Source organism: Rana temporaria, chromosome 4, assembly GCF_905171775.1.
Source record: "Rana temporaria chromosome 4, aRanTem1.1, whole genome shotgun sequence".
Classification (NCBI taxonomy): domain Eukaryota; kingdom Metazoa; phylum Chordata; class Amphibia; order Anura; family Ranidae; genus Rana; species Rana temporaria.
Genome location: NC_053492.1, coordinates 187173136 through 187188547, shown reverse-complemented (window position 1 = coordinate 187188547; position 15412 = coordinate 187173136). Strand labels below are relative to the sequence as shown.

Here is a 15412-nt window from a genome sequence, read left to right as displayed (position 1 = left end):
TTGGATGTGGAGACTGAGACGTTTTCTGTAATCCAAGTCAGAAGCGAGAAGTGAGTAGCTGAGGGTGACAACATTGCCCTGTACACATGCAGTACAGCGAGTAAGCATTGTCACCCTAGGACAGAAGTGTGTTACTGGCAGGATCACCAAATAAAATTAAAGGCATAAAAGGCCTTAAAAAATGTAATAATGCAGCCAGGATATAAAATGACTGGTAAGCTGCAATATATGACATCTTCTTGGGTTTAGATACACTTTACTAGTGAAATGTATTTGTCAGGCAGCAGAGTATTTATTCATCTTACCCAATATAGGAGCAGCACACCGATATATTGAATCATGCTGTAAAGAGCCATGTACTTAAATACGCAGAAAGAGGTAATAAGAGCAGCTCTTCCTTCTCTGAAATATAGAATACAAGGATAATAGTACATAAAATCTGTGACATAGTACATGTACAGGAGGTAAGCGATTGTAAGTGAACAGCTACCATTTAAAATCACATCAAGCCTAGTACATACAACGAGAAAATAAAATAAAAAATACCGCTTTCAAAGCGAACGTACGAGAATCTGATCGTTAGTACACAGCTTTCGAGAGCCGATTACGACAATTCATGCAAAATTATCCAAAAGGGACAAACTTGAAAATTGTTCTCGTACGCTACCGATCGTACAATTTTCATATAATCCGTACAGTTTTCGTCCGTAAAAAAAAAACAGAATAGTGGGACCACGAATGTTAAAAAAAAAATGAAATACAATACATTACATTACTTCTGAAGTTGTATTCTGTCATACGAGAATTTTTTAAAGTTTAGTAACCTCTTTATTTTCGATATGAGACTAGCATGCAAAAAAATAAAAAGGCGATCATTGGTCCAATATTCTCGTCATGTGTATGGGGCTTTAAAGACAAAGGGTATCAGTAAGAGTTGCCTGCATTCCAGCAGAGCACCAAAGATGAAACATAAAATGGGATAGTTTCCACTCTGTCCAAAAGGAAACAGTACTAGATAGTGTAGTTTTATAGGCCATGTTTGATCTGGTGTATTGTGTCGGAAGAGTGAAGATGTGATACTCCAGAAGACAGTCTAGGAAAAGGATGTTCATATGTCTAAAGAGTTTTTAAGTTTGTGTACACCCTTAACAACCAAACAACAGACCTCAGATACACATGTACGATTTTCCGGTTTCATTACTATTCGCACAGTTCTCCACACTCAAAGCCTGAACTACCATTGTTTTTAGCATTGCACCAGTCATTTTTTTGTGACAGTCATGAACCGAGTAGGCCAACATATCAATGTTAAAGTGTATGTAAACCAATAATCTGGGAGGAAAGAAATTTTGGACAGCCGCACTCCAATAAAAGGTAAAAAGGTGTTGCCTTTTATTCTGGTAAAAAAATACTACAAAAGCAAGAAAAAACAGCAAACAGTGGGGTAATAGAGCTAACTAGTTTCACATTGATAACCAATGCTTAGTCATAGCAGCTATGACTAAGCATTGGTTATCAATGTGACTGGAGTGCGACTGTCCAAAATTTCTTTCCTCCCATTTATGCTCTGTGTATTGCCTGCACCCACTGGATTTTGGACTATTTTATTTATCACTGAGGTACATCATTTGGAGCGGCGGTTCTTTCTTTCTAAACCAATAATCTATTTTCAGTATGTCTGGCATTATGCATTGCCATCTTAAAGTGGTTCTAAAGCCTAAACATGTTTAACCCTATTGCATTCCCTGCACTAAGGTAAAAAATGTTTCAGTACCTGTATTTCCCCCTCACCCCTCTGTATACTTACCTGAGCCCTCACGCAATCCAGTACTATGCCCATCTGTAGCAGCTATTCTCACTTTCACAGGCTTGGCTGAAGCAGTGGGTGCCACTGGCTTCCGTTGTCATCAGTCAAATCCTGTGATGAGGGAGCAAAAATTGGCACCAGGCGGCATTGTCTGACAGACGCAGGTAGCGTGGCTCAGGATCGAGTACGCAAGTGTGCCACAATCAGAAGCGGCATCCTATGGTGGCACCCCGAGAAGAGTAGGAGCACCAGTGGGGGACCCCAGACACAGAGCATGCAAGTATAACATGTTTAAGAGTGTGTGTGTGTGTGTGTGTGTGTGTGTGTGTGTAATATATATATATATATATATATATATATATATATATATATATTATATATATATATATACACACACACACACACACACACACACACACACACACACATTACAATCACCTTAGGCCATTGTGAATCAATTGCAACGTTTTTGACTTACAGATCATGCCAATAACAGCACTTCCTATTGCAGGTTGACAATGCTAAGCCATTCCCTTAAAGTGTCTCATCTGACCTATCTGATCTGATAGACCTGATAGGTAGTCAAACAGAAAAATTAAAGCCCCATACACACTATCAGTTTTCCTGCACGTTTTTGTCTTCAGATTTACCCAAACCATCTAATATGAGGTCAAACCTTAATGCCGCGTACACACGGTTAAACCAATGAGAATGGTCTGATGGACCGTTTTCATCGGTCAAAACCGATCGTGTGTGGGCGCCATCCGTTAATTAACCATCGGTTAAAAAAAGCCAACTTACTTTAAATTTAACCGATGGATTCCTAACCGATGGGAAAAAAACGATCGTTAGTAGGCACAACCATCCGCTAAAAATCCAGGCATGCTCAGAATCAAGTCGACACATGCTTGGAAGCATTGAACTTCGTTTTTTTCAGCATGTCGTTGTGTTTTACGTCGCCGCGTTCTGACACGATCGTTTTTTTAACCGATGGTGTGTAGGCGCGGACCATCAGTCAGCTTCATCGGTTAACCGATGAAAACGGTCCATCGGTTCGTTCTCATCGGATGGACTGATCGTGTGTACGTGGCATGAGAGTTTCGATTTGTATACAATCAAGCAGGCCCTTGCACTACATAGTTTTGGTAAACCTGAAGACAAAAACCTGCAGGAAAACTGATAGTGTGTATGGGGCTTAAGATGTGAACATGGCAGGATGACAATGCTGCTGTTAATTGCAAGGCAATGGCTTAGAATTGTCAGCCAGCAATTGGAAGTGCATTCAATGCAGGTAAGAAACTTTGCAAATGATTTACAGATAGTTGCTTCAAAAAATTGTCAATAGCGAGGGCGAGGCATGATGCCAGACATACTGAAAAAACTAATTTAGGGTTTAGCATTTTAAGATCTTGTGGTGTAATTTCCTAATATGCAGGAAAGCGATGTGAAATTTCCTCCCAAATCCAGATATGTGCTGGGGAGCTTGCTGTTTAAAGTGGTTGTAAAGGCAGAAGGTTTTTTAGCTTAATGCATGCTATGCATTAAGATAAAAAGTGTGTAGCAGCCCCCCTCTGCCCCCTAATACTTACCTGAGCCCATCTCTATCCAGCAATGTAAATTAGTGCCTCGGCCATCCAGGATCCCTCCTGATTGGCTGAGACACATAAGCGGCCCCACTGGTTCCCGCTACTGTCACGCAAACTCAGTTAGCCAATCAGGAGAGAGACCAAACCACAGTTCCGTGTCTGAATGGATACACAGAGCTGCAGCTCGGATCAGGTGCCCTCATGTGGGGGCACGAAACAGGAGGGAGGGACCAAGGACGGGGCTGCTCTGTGCAAAACCACTGCACAGAGCAGGTAAGTATACCATGTTTGTTATTTTTATAGAAAAAAAAGGACACTTTACAATCACTTTAATACCATGCACATAATTGGAATTTTAAAGCAAGCTTAACCCCTTCCCACACAGCCCTGGAAGCCCCTTTAGCAGTGAATTTGTGTCTGGGGGCTGGAAAGACTGCCTGGTCACATGACCACTGTGTATAACTATCACAGTGGTCACATGATTGGGAGCCGGTCCCATGGGCTCCCATTCATTACTAGAGAGAAGGAACTGCCTTTGACAGACTCTCAGCACAGAAACCTAGGCCCCTATGGATGCATACATGCAGCATATGGATATTAAAGCCCCTTCTCTTTGCTGCTGTATTTCATGGGCAGAAAGAGGTTAACTTCCTATCACTACCGTACACTTTAACAAATCTTATTTGCACTTGTGTATCTAAACCCTAAATAGTTCAACCTTCACAGAGGATGAGTAACTCATTGTATAATATATTTTTAATAGAGTGGTAGTTCAGCATATGAACAAAGTGAAACTAGGAAAATGCTTTGTGAAGACTCACTTTAACAGCCGAGGAACACATTCAATATTCTGAGTTTTTGATGTGAATGGGGAAGCAACAGAAGCTTCCTGCTCAGACAATGAAATTCCAACATGGGCCATCTTCAGAGCCTGTAAATAATAACCATGGAGATGAATCGCCAGATACCAGTCTCAATAATGTCATTTTTTATTCATATTATTCATAAAAAAAATATAAGAAACTGCGCAGTTTGTACTTACACCACAATCATTTGCACCATCACCGCACATTCCGACATAATACCTGCAGAAAAAAAAATATCAATTGGATTCGATTAGATTTCATATCAAACACAGTATTGCTGGCCATGTATAGTTAAAGTGGAGTTCCACCCATAAATATAACATTACATCAGTAATTTAAAAAAAATGTCATTAGTCCTTTACGAATTTTTTTTTTTTTTTTTAGATGCCTTCAAAGTGTTGTTGCTAGGCAGAATAGTTAATCTTCCCACTTCCTGCACCTAGGTGCTTAATGCTTCCTAACCTACACCTCACAGACTCCTGGGAATGTAGTGGGTGTAACTTTCCAGGAGTCTGTGCACTACCCAGTCTCAAAGAATCATGTGACTTGGACAGCACAGGTGTTGAAATCTGATCTGACACTGCTTGTGCAGCACTGAGCATGTGCAAGGCTGAAATCCAGGAAGTCATACAGTCTGGCTTCATGATGCCCACACTTAAGATGGCCCCAGTCAATTTCTATGTTATAAAGTGTCTAAATGCTGTAACAACCTAACAAAACGGACCTTAGTTTACAGACTAACTTTACTAGAATACATTAAGCTTGTGTATTACAGGGGTATTTATATTTAAAAAGTGAAATTGTGTTTGCCCTGCCCAATGACCTGCAATGCACTGTGTGCTGCACAGTGCATTTTGTGCCCCCTCCCCAACTATACCAGGCCACATGCCCTCAACATGGGGGGTGGCTGCTTTGGAGCAGGGGGTGCTCTGCCCCCACCCCAAAGCACCATGTCCCAGATCTTGATCCCTACCAATGTGAATGAATATGGGGTACATAGTACACCTACCCATTTACCATAAAAGTGGAAAAAAACACACACACACACACACACACACACACACACACAGTTTTGACAATTCCTTTATTATAAAAAAACAAAAAAAAAAGTGTCCCCCGATGTAAATCCATTGTCAATCACACCCTTAAACAGTAACTGAGCTCTACCAACCCCTTTTTTAAGTTTGTTGCCCTTCTTTCTAATTGTAGGACAGCCTGTTAACTGGTGACCAAAACTGTACTACATATTTAGGATGAATCAAACAAGTGTTTTATAAACAATTATGGATTTTTCTCTTGAGTATGTGTCATTTTTTATTTTGTTAGCTTTGTTAGCTGCGAATTTGAAATTGCATGCTATTGTTAATGCAGGCCATACATGGTCAAATTCCAAACAAATTTGTTTTCCAAAATCTGAAATTCGTGTGTTTTGTGATCCGATGGTACCACCATTGATTTTGAAATTCAACCAACCAAACCTTCAATTTCACATCATGTTGATACAGAAAATAATATTTGTGGCTGTGAATCTTCTTTACTTTCCAGGTCACAGCTCATGCACATTTCCTTTTCGATTATATTTCTCGCATTATTCTCCCATCATTAATTAGAAATGCGTTTTTTCAAAAAAAAATCCAACATGCCTGATCACTCAAATTCGAAATCGCCTGTTGCTACAGCCCACTAACACAATGCATAAATGTTGAGTCTGCAGATTATGTCAGTTTTATTATCCAGGAAATCGTTAAAAACTAATATATGTGAGAAATACTTCCAGCCTTAATGTAAAAACCTTAAAGATGAACTCACTTTTGCTTATATACCAACATACAGATGAACCACACTGCATAAGGGTTAATGCAGATGATATACCATACATTGCAGGTATACTCCTACCTACCCAAGTTTTTGAAATTCTTCAACAAGACTTGATTTTTGCCCTGGAGACATACGCGCAAAAATTGTGCCATTTATCAGTATCTGTAAAACAACAGTAGACAAGCTCAGCATGATTTAGCATGTACAGAATATCCATACATATTCTTATCACACCCAGAAAGCCATGAATGCCTAAACAGAAATGCTTGCTAGCAGGTTTTTTGAGGAAATGGATTTCAGACTTTTATTAGACACTTTGGCAGAGATTTTCAGCTGAGATCTACATGACTCACAGAATGCTGTGTACAGGACTCCATGTTATAATATAGTTCACAAAACGATCTTTATGCAATAATAACAAATATAGTACATAGCATGCCAACATACATATTTGCATCAGCTTATACTTCCCTATTCTCCCCTACTTCTCTGTTCTCAGAGTTAATTTGGATGGCTATTGTTGTCAGCAATGACCCTTTTTTTCTAGGGCTTTACAAATATGCACAAAAAAGAGATTTTTAATACAGCTTACCTGTAAAATCTTTTTCTTGGAGTACATCACGGGACACAGAGCGGCATTCATTACTATATGGGTTATATGGAGTACCTTCAGGTGTAGACACTGGCAATCTCAAACAGGAAATGCCCCTCCCTATATAACCCCCTCCCATAGGAGGAGTACCTCAGTTTTGTAGCAAGCAGTATGCCTCCCAAAATGGTCCTCAAAAAAGAGGGGTGGGAGCTCTGTGTCCCGTGATGTACTCCAAGAAAAAGATTTTACAGGTAAGCTGTATTAAAAATCTCTTTTTCTTTATCGTACATCACGGGACACAGAGCGGCATTCATTACTATATGGGATGTCCCAAAGCAATGCTTACAATGAGGGGAGGGAGAACATCTCCAAGACAAAAGGATTTAATTTAGAGATATACTCAAATCATAATAAATCCAACTTAGTTGAGAAAAATAATTTTAAATTTTAAATTTAACTCAAAAAAGAGGAGCCCCCGGAATCCGAGGGTCTCAAACTGCAGCCTGCAGCACTGCCTGCCCGAAGGCAGTATCAGTATTCCTTCTTACGTCCAACTTGTAGAATTTTGTAAACGTGTGGACAGAAGACCGGGTTGCCGCCTTGCAAACTTGAGCCATAGAGATCTGGTGGTGTGCTGCCCAGGAGGCGCCCATGGCTCTAGTAGAATGAGCCTTTAATGATACTGGAGGAGGCAACCCTTTCAAGCCGTAGGCCTGAGTGATTAATTGCTTAATCCACCTAGAAATGGTGGACTTTGCAGCTGCCTGCCCCTTCTTGGGCCCCTCCGGTAGAATGAACAGCACATCTGTTTTCCGGATCTTCTTTGTAGCTTTAAGATAGGCCTTCATGGCCCTGACAATATCCAAGGTATGCAGCAACCCTTCCTTTCTGGAAGTAGGTTTAGGGAAGAAGGATGGTAATACCAAATCCTGGTTCAAATGAAAACTGGATATGACCTTCGGTAGGAAGGAAGGATGAGGGCGGAGAACGACCCTGTCCTTATGAAAAACAAGATATGGTTCCTTACAGGATAAGGCCGCTAGCTCCGAAACTCTTCTTGCGGAAACTATGGCAACCAAAAATACTAACTTCCTTGTCAGTAGAACCAAAGGAATTTCAGCCAACGGCTCAAACGGTTGTTTCTGTAAACTTGACAGAACAAGATTTAAATCCCACGGACAAAGCGGGGATTTAACTGGAGGTCTAATACGTAAGACCCCTTGAAGGAAGGTCTTAACCAGCGAGTGGGTGGCCAGCGGCCGCTGAAACCACACTGACAGAGCAGAAATCTGTCCTTTGATTGTGCTTAATGCCAATCCTTTATCCACTCCTAGCTGGAGAAAACTTAATACTCTATCGATGGTAATTTTGCGAGAAAAGCCATCGCTTGGACTCACACCAGCCTACATAGGCCTTCCAGACCCTGTAATAAATCACCCTAGAGACCGGTTTCCTGGCTCTGATTAGGGTAGAGACTACTTTCTGAGACAGACCTCTACCCCTGAGAATCAGGGATTCAGCTTCCAGGCCGTCAAATTTAGATGCTGTAAGGCAGGGTGGAGGATCGGACCTTGCGATAGCAGGTCTGGCCGTAGAGGAAGAGTCCAAGGGTCTCCCACTACCATCTTTAGGATGAGTGAGTACCATGCCCTTCTGGGCCATGCTGGAGCTACCAGGATGACTGGTATGTGTTCCACCCGGATCCTGCGCAGCAGGCGGGGTAGTAACTGGAGCGGGGGAAACGCATAAAGAAGTTTGAACTGATGCCAAGGGCAAACCAACGCATCGGTTCCGCAGGCCATCGGATCCCTTGAGCGGGATATGAACCTGTCTAGTTTCTTGTTGAGTCTCGATGCCATGATATCCACGTCCGGCACTCCCCATCTTTGGCAGAGTGCTTGAAAGACTTGTGGATGCAGAGACCATTCCCCCGGCCATAGAGTCTGGCGGCTTAAGAAGTCCGCCTGAAAGTTGTCCACTCCTGGAATGAATATTGCCGATATGCAGGGCACATGCGCCTCTGCCCATAGGAGAATCAAGCTCACCTCTCTCTGAGCGGCTTGACTCCTGGTTCCCCCTTGGTGATTTATGTATGCCACGGCCGTGGCATTGTCTGATTGAATTCTCACCGGGAACCCCTGCAATTTTGACGTCCAAGCCCTGAGGGCTAGTCGAGCAGCTCTGAGCTCCAAGATGTTGATGGGCAACTGCTTCTCTGGCTTTGCCCAAGTACCTTGGCGAGTGCAACCATCCAAAATTGCTCCCCAGCCCGTCAGGCTGGCGTCTGTGGTCACTATCTTCCAAGCCACTGGGCTGAAAGACTTCCCCTTCAGTAGATTCTGAGGGTCTAACCACCAACACAGACCTTGTCGGACTCTTGATAAGAGCGGCAACGGGATATCCAAGGCCTGTGGCCTTCTGCTCCATGCTGACAGGATGGCTGCCTGTAGGATGCGAGTGTGGCTCTGGGCGTATGGTACCGCCTCGAACGTGGCCACCATCTTGCCTAGTAACCTCATACATAGGCGAATAGTCGGTTCTTTCTTGCTTAGAACCAGTAGGATTAATTCCTTGATGGCTTTTACCTTCCTCAGAGGTAGGAACACTCCTTGTTGTTCTGTGTCTAATCTCATGCCGAGATATTCCAACTGCCTTGTGGGCTGGAAAGCTGACTTTTCTCGATTTAGGACCCAGCCGAACCTCTCGAGGTATTGGACCGTGAGGGCCACTGCTCGCTCCAAGCCGGGAGACGAGTGGTCTATGACTAGGAGGTCGTCCAGGTATGCTAGGATCGTGACCCCTTGGATCCTTAGCTTGGCTAGGATCGGAGCTAGGACCTTCGTGAACACCCGGGGGGCCGTAGCCAACCCGAAGGGAAGCGCCACGAATTGGAAGTGACGCGAAGCCACCATGAAGCGTAGATATCTTTGATGTGGCTGATAAATTGGAACATGAAGGTAGGCATCCTTTATGTCTATGGACGCCATGAAGTCGTCCTTCTGGAGTGTGGCAGCTGCTGACCGCACGGATTCCATCCGAAATGAGCGGATCTTTAGATATGCATTTACCATCTTTAGGTCCAAAATTGGCCTGACATCTCCATTGGGGATGATGAATAGGTTGGAGTAGAAACCCAGCCCCTGTTCCAGGACTGGCCGGAATCCGAGGCGGATCGTTTGGAATCCTCGACTCCTGGAAATGAGGAGGAGGAAACCTTAGGAAATCTAATTTGTAGCCTGTGGCCACGGAAGACCGTACCCACTCGTCGGGAATGCTGGCTTCCCAAATCTCTGAAAAGAGTCGCAGCCTTCCCCCCACCTTCGTGGGTGGGGGCGCCCCTTCATAAGGTTGGCTTGGGGGCTGGTTTTGCTGGTTTGCGAAACCACTGCCTTTTGCCTCTAACAGCCTGTCCTTGTGATTTGCTGTTGAAGCCGAAGTTTGCTTTTGCAGGAGGCCGTCGATACTGCTTGGCATTAGAGGGCCCCTGCCCAGGGGAATACTGTCGTTTAAACGCAGGCCCCTGAACCTTCTTCTTAGTTGGCAAGAGAGTACTCTTGCCGTTTGAAATGGTCTGAATGTATTTATCTAGGTCTTCTCCGAAGAGTCGTCCTCCATGGAAGGGGAACCCTACCAGGAGCTTCTTGCATGGGGGCTCAGCCTCCCAGCTTTTTAACCATAAGAGTCTTCTCATATGGATAAGGGATAACGATAAACGTGACGCTTGCTGGATAGAATCCTTGATTGCGTCTACCGTAAAACATATGGCCTTAGGGACATCCGAAAATTCTTCTGCCTGCTGGGCAGGAATAAGTTTAAGCATCTGCTTAAATTGATCCGATAATGCTTGAGCGACCCCAATCGCAGCCACAGCTGGCTGTACTACTGCCCCTGCAGTAGTGAAGGAGTTCTTAAGTAGTGCTTCCAAGCGCTTATCAACTGGATCCTTGAACACCTGTATGTTTTCTACAGGGCATGTTAACGATTTGTTAACACATGAGATGGCTGCGTCCACTGCAGGAGTAGCCCATCTTTTGGAAAAATTTTCTTCCATAGGATATAGGACAGAGAACTTCTTAGGTGGTAAGAAGATCTTATCTGGCTTGTTCCAATCTTGGAACAAAACTCCCTCTAATAGAGGATGGATCGGAAACACAGCATTGCTTTGAGGCGCCCTCAGTGAGCCCAAAGCTGAAACCGTCGATACCTGGAGATCTGGTACTGGCAAGTTGAATGCCCTATGGACCAAGTCCGACAATCCTTGAATCCACCAGCTCTCCCTCAGGGAGACTGCCCCAGACTCCTCTGTATCCGGATCTTCGATCCCTGAACCTACTTGGTCCTTGTCCAAGAGGTCGTCCAATTCCCCTGAGGAAAGGACCTCCTCTTCTGAGGGTCCGCGCTCGGGCGACGGAGATCTATTCCGCTTACTGCCCCGCATAGCTGCGGCTATCATTTTACCCATGCTTTTCTGCATCTCTTTTAAAGAGGTGAGTAATACCTCCTCCGTGACCATCTTAGGGTTGGACTGACCCGCGTCAGCTCCAGCCCCAGATCCCGATGGCCCCAAGGCTCCCTGTGGGGAAAGCAGCGGCATAGCATTGTCCGAGACCTCAGACTCTCTGGGGGAATCCCCACCTCTTGTACCCTTGTTTTTTGATGCCATGGTACAATACCGAGGTACACCTGCTACTTATTGGTACCTGGGACTTATAAATAGTTAAATGCCCAAACACCTGTTTGGGGGATAAAAAATGCTTCCTCTCCCCTAGATGACCCTTTTTTTTTTTTTTTTTTTTTTTTTTTCAAATCTAGGAAAGAAAAAACATTCTGTCCCCCTGAGTAGTATTGCAAGAAAAACTATGAGATGGAAAAGAAACAGCCTATTCCTAGGCTTGAAAACAGTCTTTCTGAAGACTGCAATATTCTTTCTGGCCACTGTGTGTCCTCGGCGCCCCGTGCTTGCCGTTCTGGTCTTTCCTCCTCAGTTCCAAAGTATTGAATGAGCTATATGGAACAAACAAGGAAGGGCCGCCCCTTCCTTAAGCCACTGACCCGCCCTTCCCCCCCAGCAATCTCAAACAGGAAATGCCCCTCCCGACAGGGGGGGGGTGGGGTTGGGAGGAAGGGACCTCTCTGCTCCAGCAAACTGCAGCCTGCAACCATGAGGAGGTCGGCGTTTTGCCTGCTTTGCAGGCCGTGAGGAGGAAGACTGAATGGAGCATCGCCTGGAGGCTTGCAGGTAAGCACAGCTCTCTGACACACACATATACTTTTATATCACAGGCCCCACTCAATGCTTTTCCAACACTACAAGGGAGGTCACATCTTATGGGGAATAATACATATAGAGCCATCCTATCTTTATGATATGTGACTAGTTTGCCAGATGCAGTGCATAACTTTAGGCATGTCCCCTGTGACCCCCCAGAAAAAACCTGCTAAGAACCAAGTTCCGCAAGTTTTTCCCCTCACTTACCTGCTCCATGCCGCAGGACTTTGCCAAGCAAGAGGCCCAATCTTCCCCCATCTCGGTGGGGATGTCTAGACCTTCAGGCCCTGGGTTCCTATGAAGGATCCACTGTCCTGGGCCCATATAGCACTCTGGCAACAGAAACATTAGGCACCCAAAGGTTTCTAAGTTCTGGGCCCAGGGTCCAGCTCTCTAAAAAGAAAAGCATTATGGGCTATACCCCAAGGGTTTGGGGTCCGGTTACTGACCACTTTAGCGCTGAGGCTTTTTTGGACAGAACCGGTTAGCTCACCTAATCCCAAGGATGTGGAGGCAAGCTAAACCATGACTAACACCTAAGACACTGGCGGAAAAACTGAGGTACTCCTCCTATGGGAGGGGGTTATATAGGGAGGGGCATTTCCTGTTTGAGATTGCCAGTGTCTACACCTGAAGGTACTCCATATAACCCATATAGTAATGAATGCCGCTCTGTGTCCCGTGATGTACGATAAAGAAAACATGCAAGCTCCCATCACCTGAGCATGCATATCAATGCACAGGTTTGACAACATGGAGGGCGGCGGTAGAGATTGAAATTCTAGATTTTATCTCCTGGATCCCATGTTCTTTAGCGCTGCATCTAAAAGGCTTTCCGTCTAGGTGGTAAGAAAGGCTAACAGAGGTTCCCCTATATCTAGCAGTAGAAATGTTCCCTCATTGTGAGAAGTTGCTTGCAAGTTTGGAACATTTGGGGGTCCAGGCTTTGTGATGAAATGGAGTCCTGTACTTATGTTTGGAGTTAAGAAATCTGGAGAAATAAAATGAACTTCACTTCAGAGGCAGGAGGTCTTCCAACCGGAGGCTTTGATTTTTTTTGCTAGGGAAAAAAGGGTACTCTTTTCTCCAGTGACATCTTTGATAAAGCTGTCCAGTGATGCACCAAAGAAACATGTTTGGGGCATGTACAGTGGCGGCTCGTCCATAGAGGGCGCTGGAGAGCCGCCCCCTCTGGCTCTCACCGCCACTGAGTCAAATAACATAGATTCATGCATTGCACGAATCTATGTTATTTTCGCCGCTGCCGCTGTTATTCAGATGGTCGGCGCTCAATGAATAACGCCAGCTGGTTGGCTGTACGGAAATATCTATAAAAGCCAACAGCTCTGATAGGCTTTCCCAATACAGCCCTCGGGTCCCGGAAGCTTATTCTCGGAGCGCACAGACTGTACGCCCCCTGAATAAGATGACAGGCGTCTCAGCCAATCAGGTTGGCCGGTTCTGGCTAACGGTAACCTGATTGAGTGAGACGCCTGTCAGTCATCGAGGGTGGGAGAAGACATCGTGGGACGTGGATGCCTAAAACCAGTAAAGGTAAGTGCCGGACGGGGGGGAAGAAAGCAATTTACAGGGCACAGTGGGGACAATTGGCACAGCGGCGACCATTAAAGGGCACAGCGGTGACAATGTATGGCACAGTGGTGACAATGTATGGCACAGTGGCTGCGTTTAATGGCATGGCACAGTGGTGACAATGGATGGCACAGTGGTGCGAATTGATGGCACAGTGGCTGCATTTGATGGCATGGCACAGTGGTGCAAATTGATGGCACAGTGGCTGCATTTGATGGCATGTAACAGTGGCTGCGTTTGATGGCATGTAACAGTGGCTGCGTTTGATGGCATGTAACAGTGGCTGCGTTTGGGCACAGTGAGACTGCACATTTTTTTTTCCTTTGCGCCCCCCAAAAAATTTTGAGCACCAGCCGCCACTGGGCATGTACCAATGCCCACAACCAATGTATTAATAAAATATATTTGTTTTTATTTCATGCGGCTGGGAGCAGAATTTTTTAGAGTTTAACAGTGCCAGCAAATGACCTTTCTCTCCTGGTTTCTTTTTTTAAAAGATAAGCCACCACACAGACCCCAAAGGTCCCCCAAAATGGTGGAATAAGGGTCTATTATGTCATGTGGGGGATTTACATGGAGCCTGGCTGGCAAGGAAAAGGATGGGGGGGGGACGAGCACTCCTCCTGAGCCATGCCACTTCCTGAACTTGGGAGGGGAGACCATGTTGAGAAAGACAAAAGTCTCTTCCAAAAATCATAGCCAGTGGTTGTGGGGGCCTGCGGACAGGGGGACCAATGGAAATCTGGAAGCCCCCTTTAATAATGAGGCCCCAAGATGACACCCGCCCAAAATTAGGGTTTGTTGAGCAGTCATCAGTGATTTAGGGGAAGGGGCATAAATGTCACCACTGTCCCTGTTCCTTTGGTTACATGGCCGGGCATTCTCGGTGAGGTCAATGCTTCTAAGGGACGCAGCAAGCTCCTGCTGCTTCCTAAGCCACCAATGACAGCGGGATGCTCTCATACATAGAAATGACAGAACAATATTGCTTCTATATATGACAGGGGTCCTCAAACTACGTATCCGGCACGCCAGTGTAATTTTTTCCGGCCCGTGGACTGAAACTAGTGACAGGGCAGTGGCGACGAAACTGACAGGCTCTGAGAATGGACACAGGCAGAGCCGCAGCTGTGGGGGAATTCCACCCCTCCCTCTCCTTGAGCAGAGCATTCACCTGGCAATGCCTGCTCCTATTGGCTACATTCAGAGCCAATAGCTGGGAAACTAGAGCATTATGGGAATTGTAGTCCTGGATACCAGCAGGCCCCATGATGATTCCCTGAGAGGAGTTCAGCCCCCAACATGCCGAGCGGGAGGGGGAATAGGAAGAGAGGAGAAGAAATGCCATGAGGCTGTCGAGTGGAGGAAGCCAGTGATTCTTTTATTACCCTCCAAGGTAAGAACTTACCTCCCATCTATCTGGCTGCTCCCATTCTGTTCTACCCTCCACCTGGCTGCTCCCACTCTGTTCTACCCTCCACCTGGCTGCTCCCACTCTGTTCTACCCTCCACCTGGCTGCTCCCACTCTGTTCTACCCTCCACCTGGCTGCTCCCACTCTGTTCTACCCTCCACCTGGCTGCTCCAACTCTGTTCTACCCTCCACCTGGCTGCTCCAACTCTGTTCTACCCTCCACCTGGCTGCTCCAACTCTGTTCTACCCTCCACCTGGCTGCTCCAACTCTGTTCTACCCTCCACCTGGCTGCTCCAACTCTGTTCTACCCTCCACCTGGCTGCTCCAACTCTGTTCTACCCTCCACCTGGCTGCTCCAACTCTGTTCTACCCTCCACCTGGCTGCTCCAACTCTGTTCTACCCTCCACCTGGCTGCTCCAACTCTATTCTACCCTCCACCTGGCTGCTCCAACTCTATTCTACCCTC

The 15412-nt window shown here is 45.5% G+C and overlaps 1 protein-coding gene across 2 annotated transcripts in view; it reads right to left on the bottom strand.

Annotated features, from left to right (window-relative positions):
- Nucleotides 1-15412, bottom strand: part of ATP13A4 (ATPase 13A4) — a 153985-nt gene that overhangs the window by 33677 nt on the left and 104896 nt on the right. For both annotated transcript variants that reach the window (XM_040349525.1, XM_040349526.1), the window contains 4 exons: nt 6160-6239; nt 4436-4478; nt 4215-4324; nt 306-402 (listed from right to left, as the gene is read on the bottom strand). In XM_040349525.1, the coding sequence (XP_040205459.1) occupies nt 306-402; nt 4215-4324; nt 4436-4478; nt 6160-6239 (330 nt within the window). The remainder of the gene's footprint in view (nt 1-305; nt 403-4214; nt 4325-4435; nt 4479-6159; nt 6240-15412) is intronic.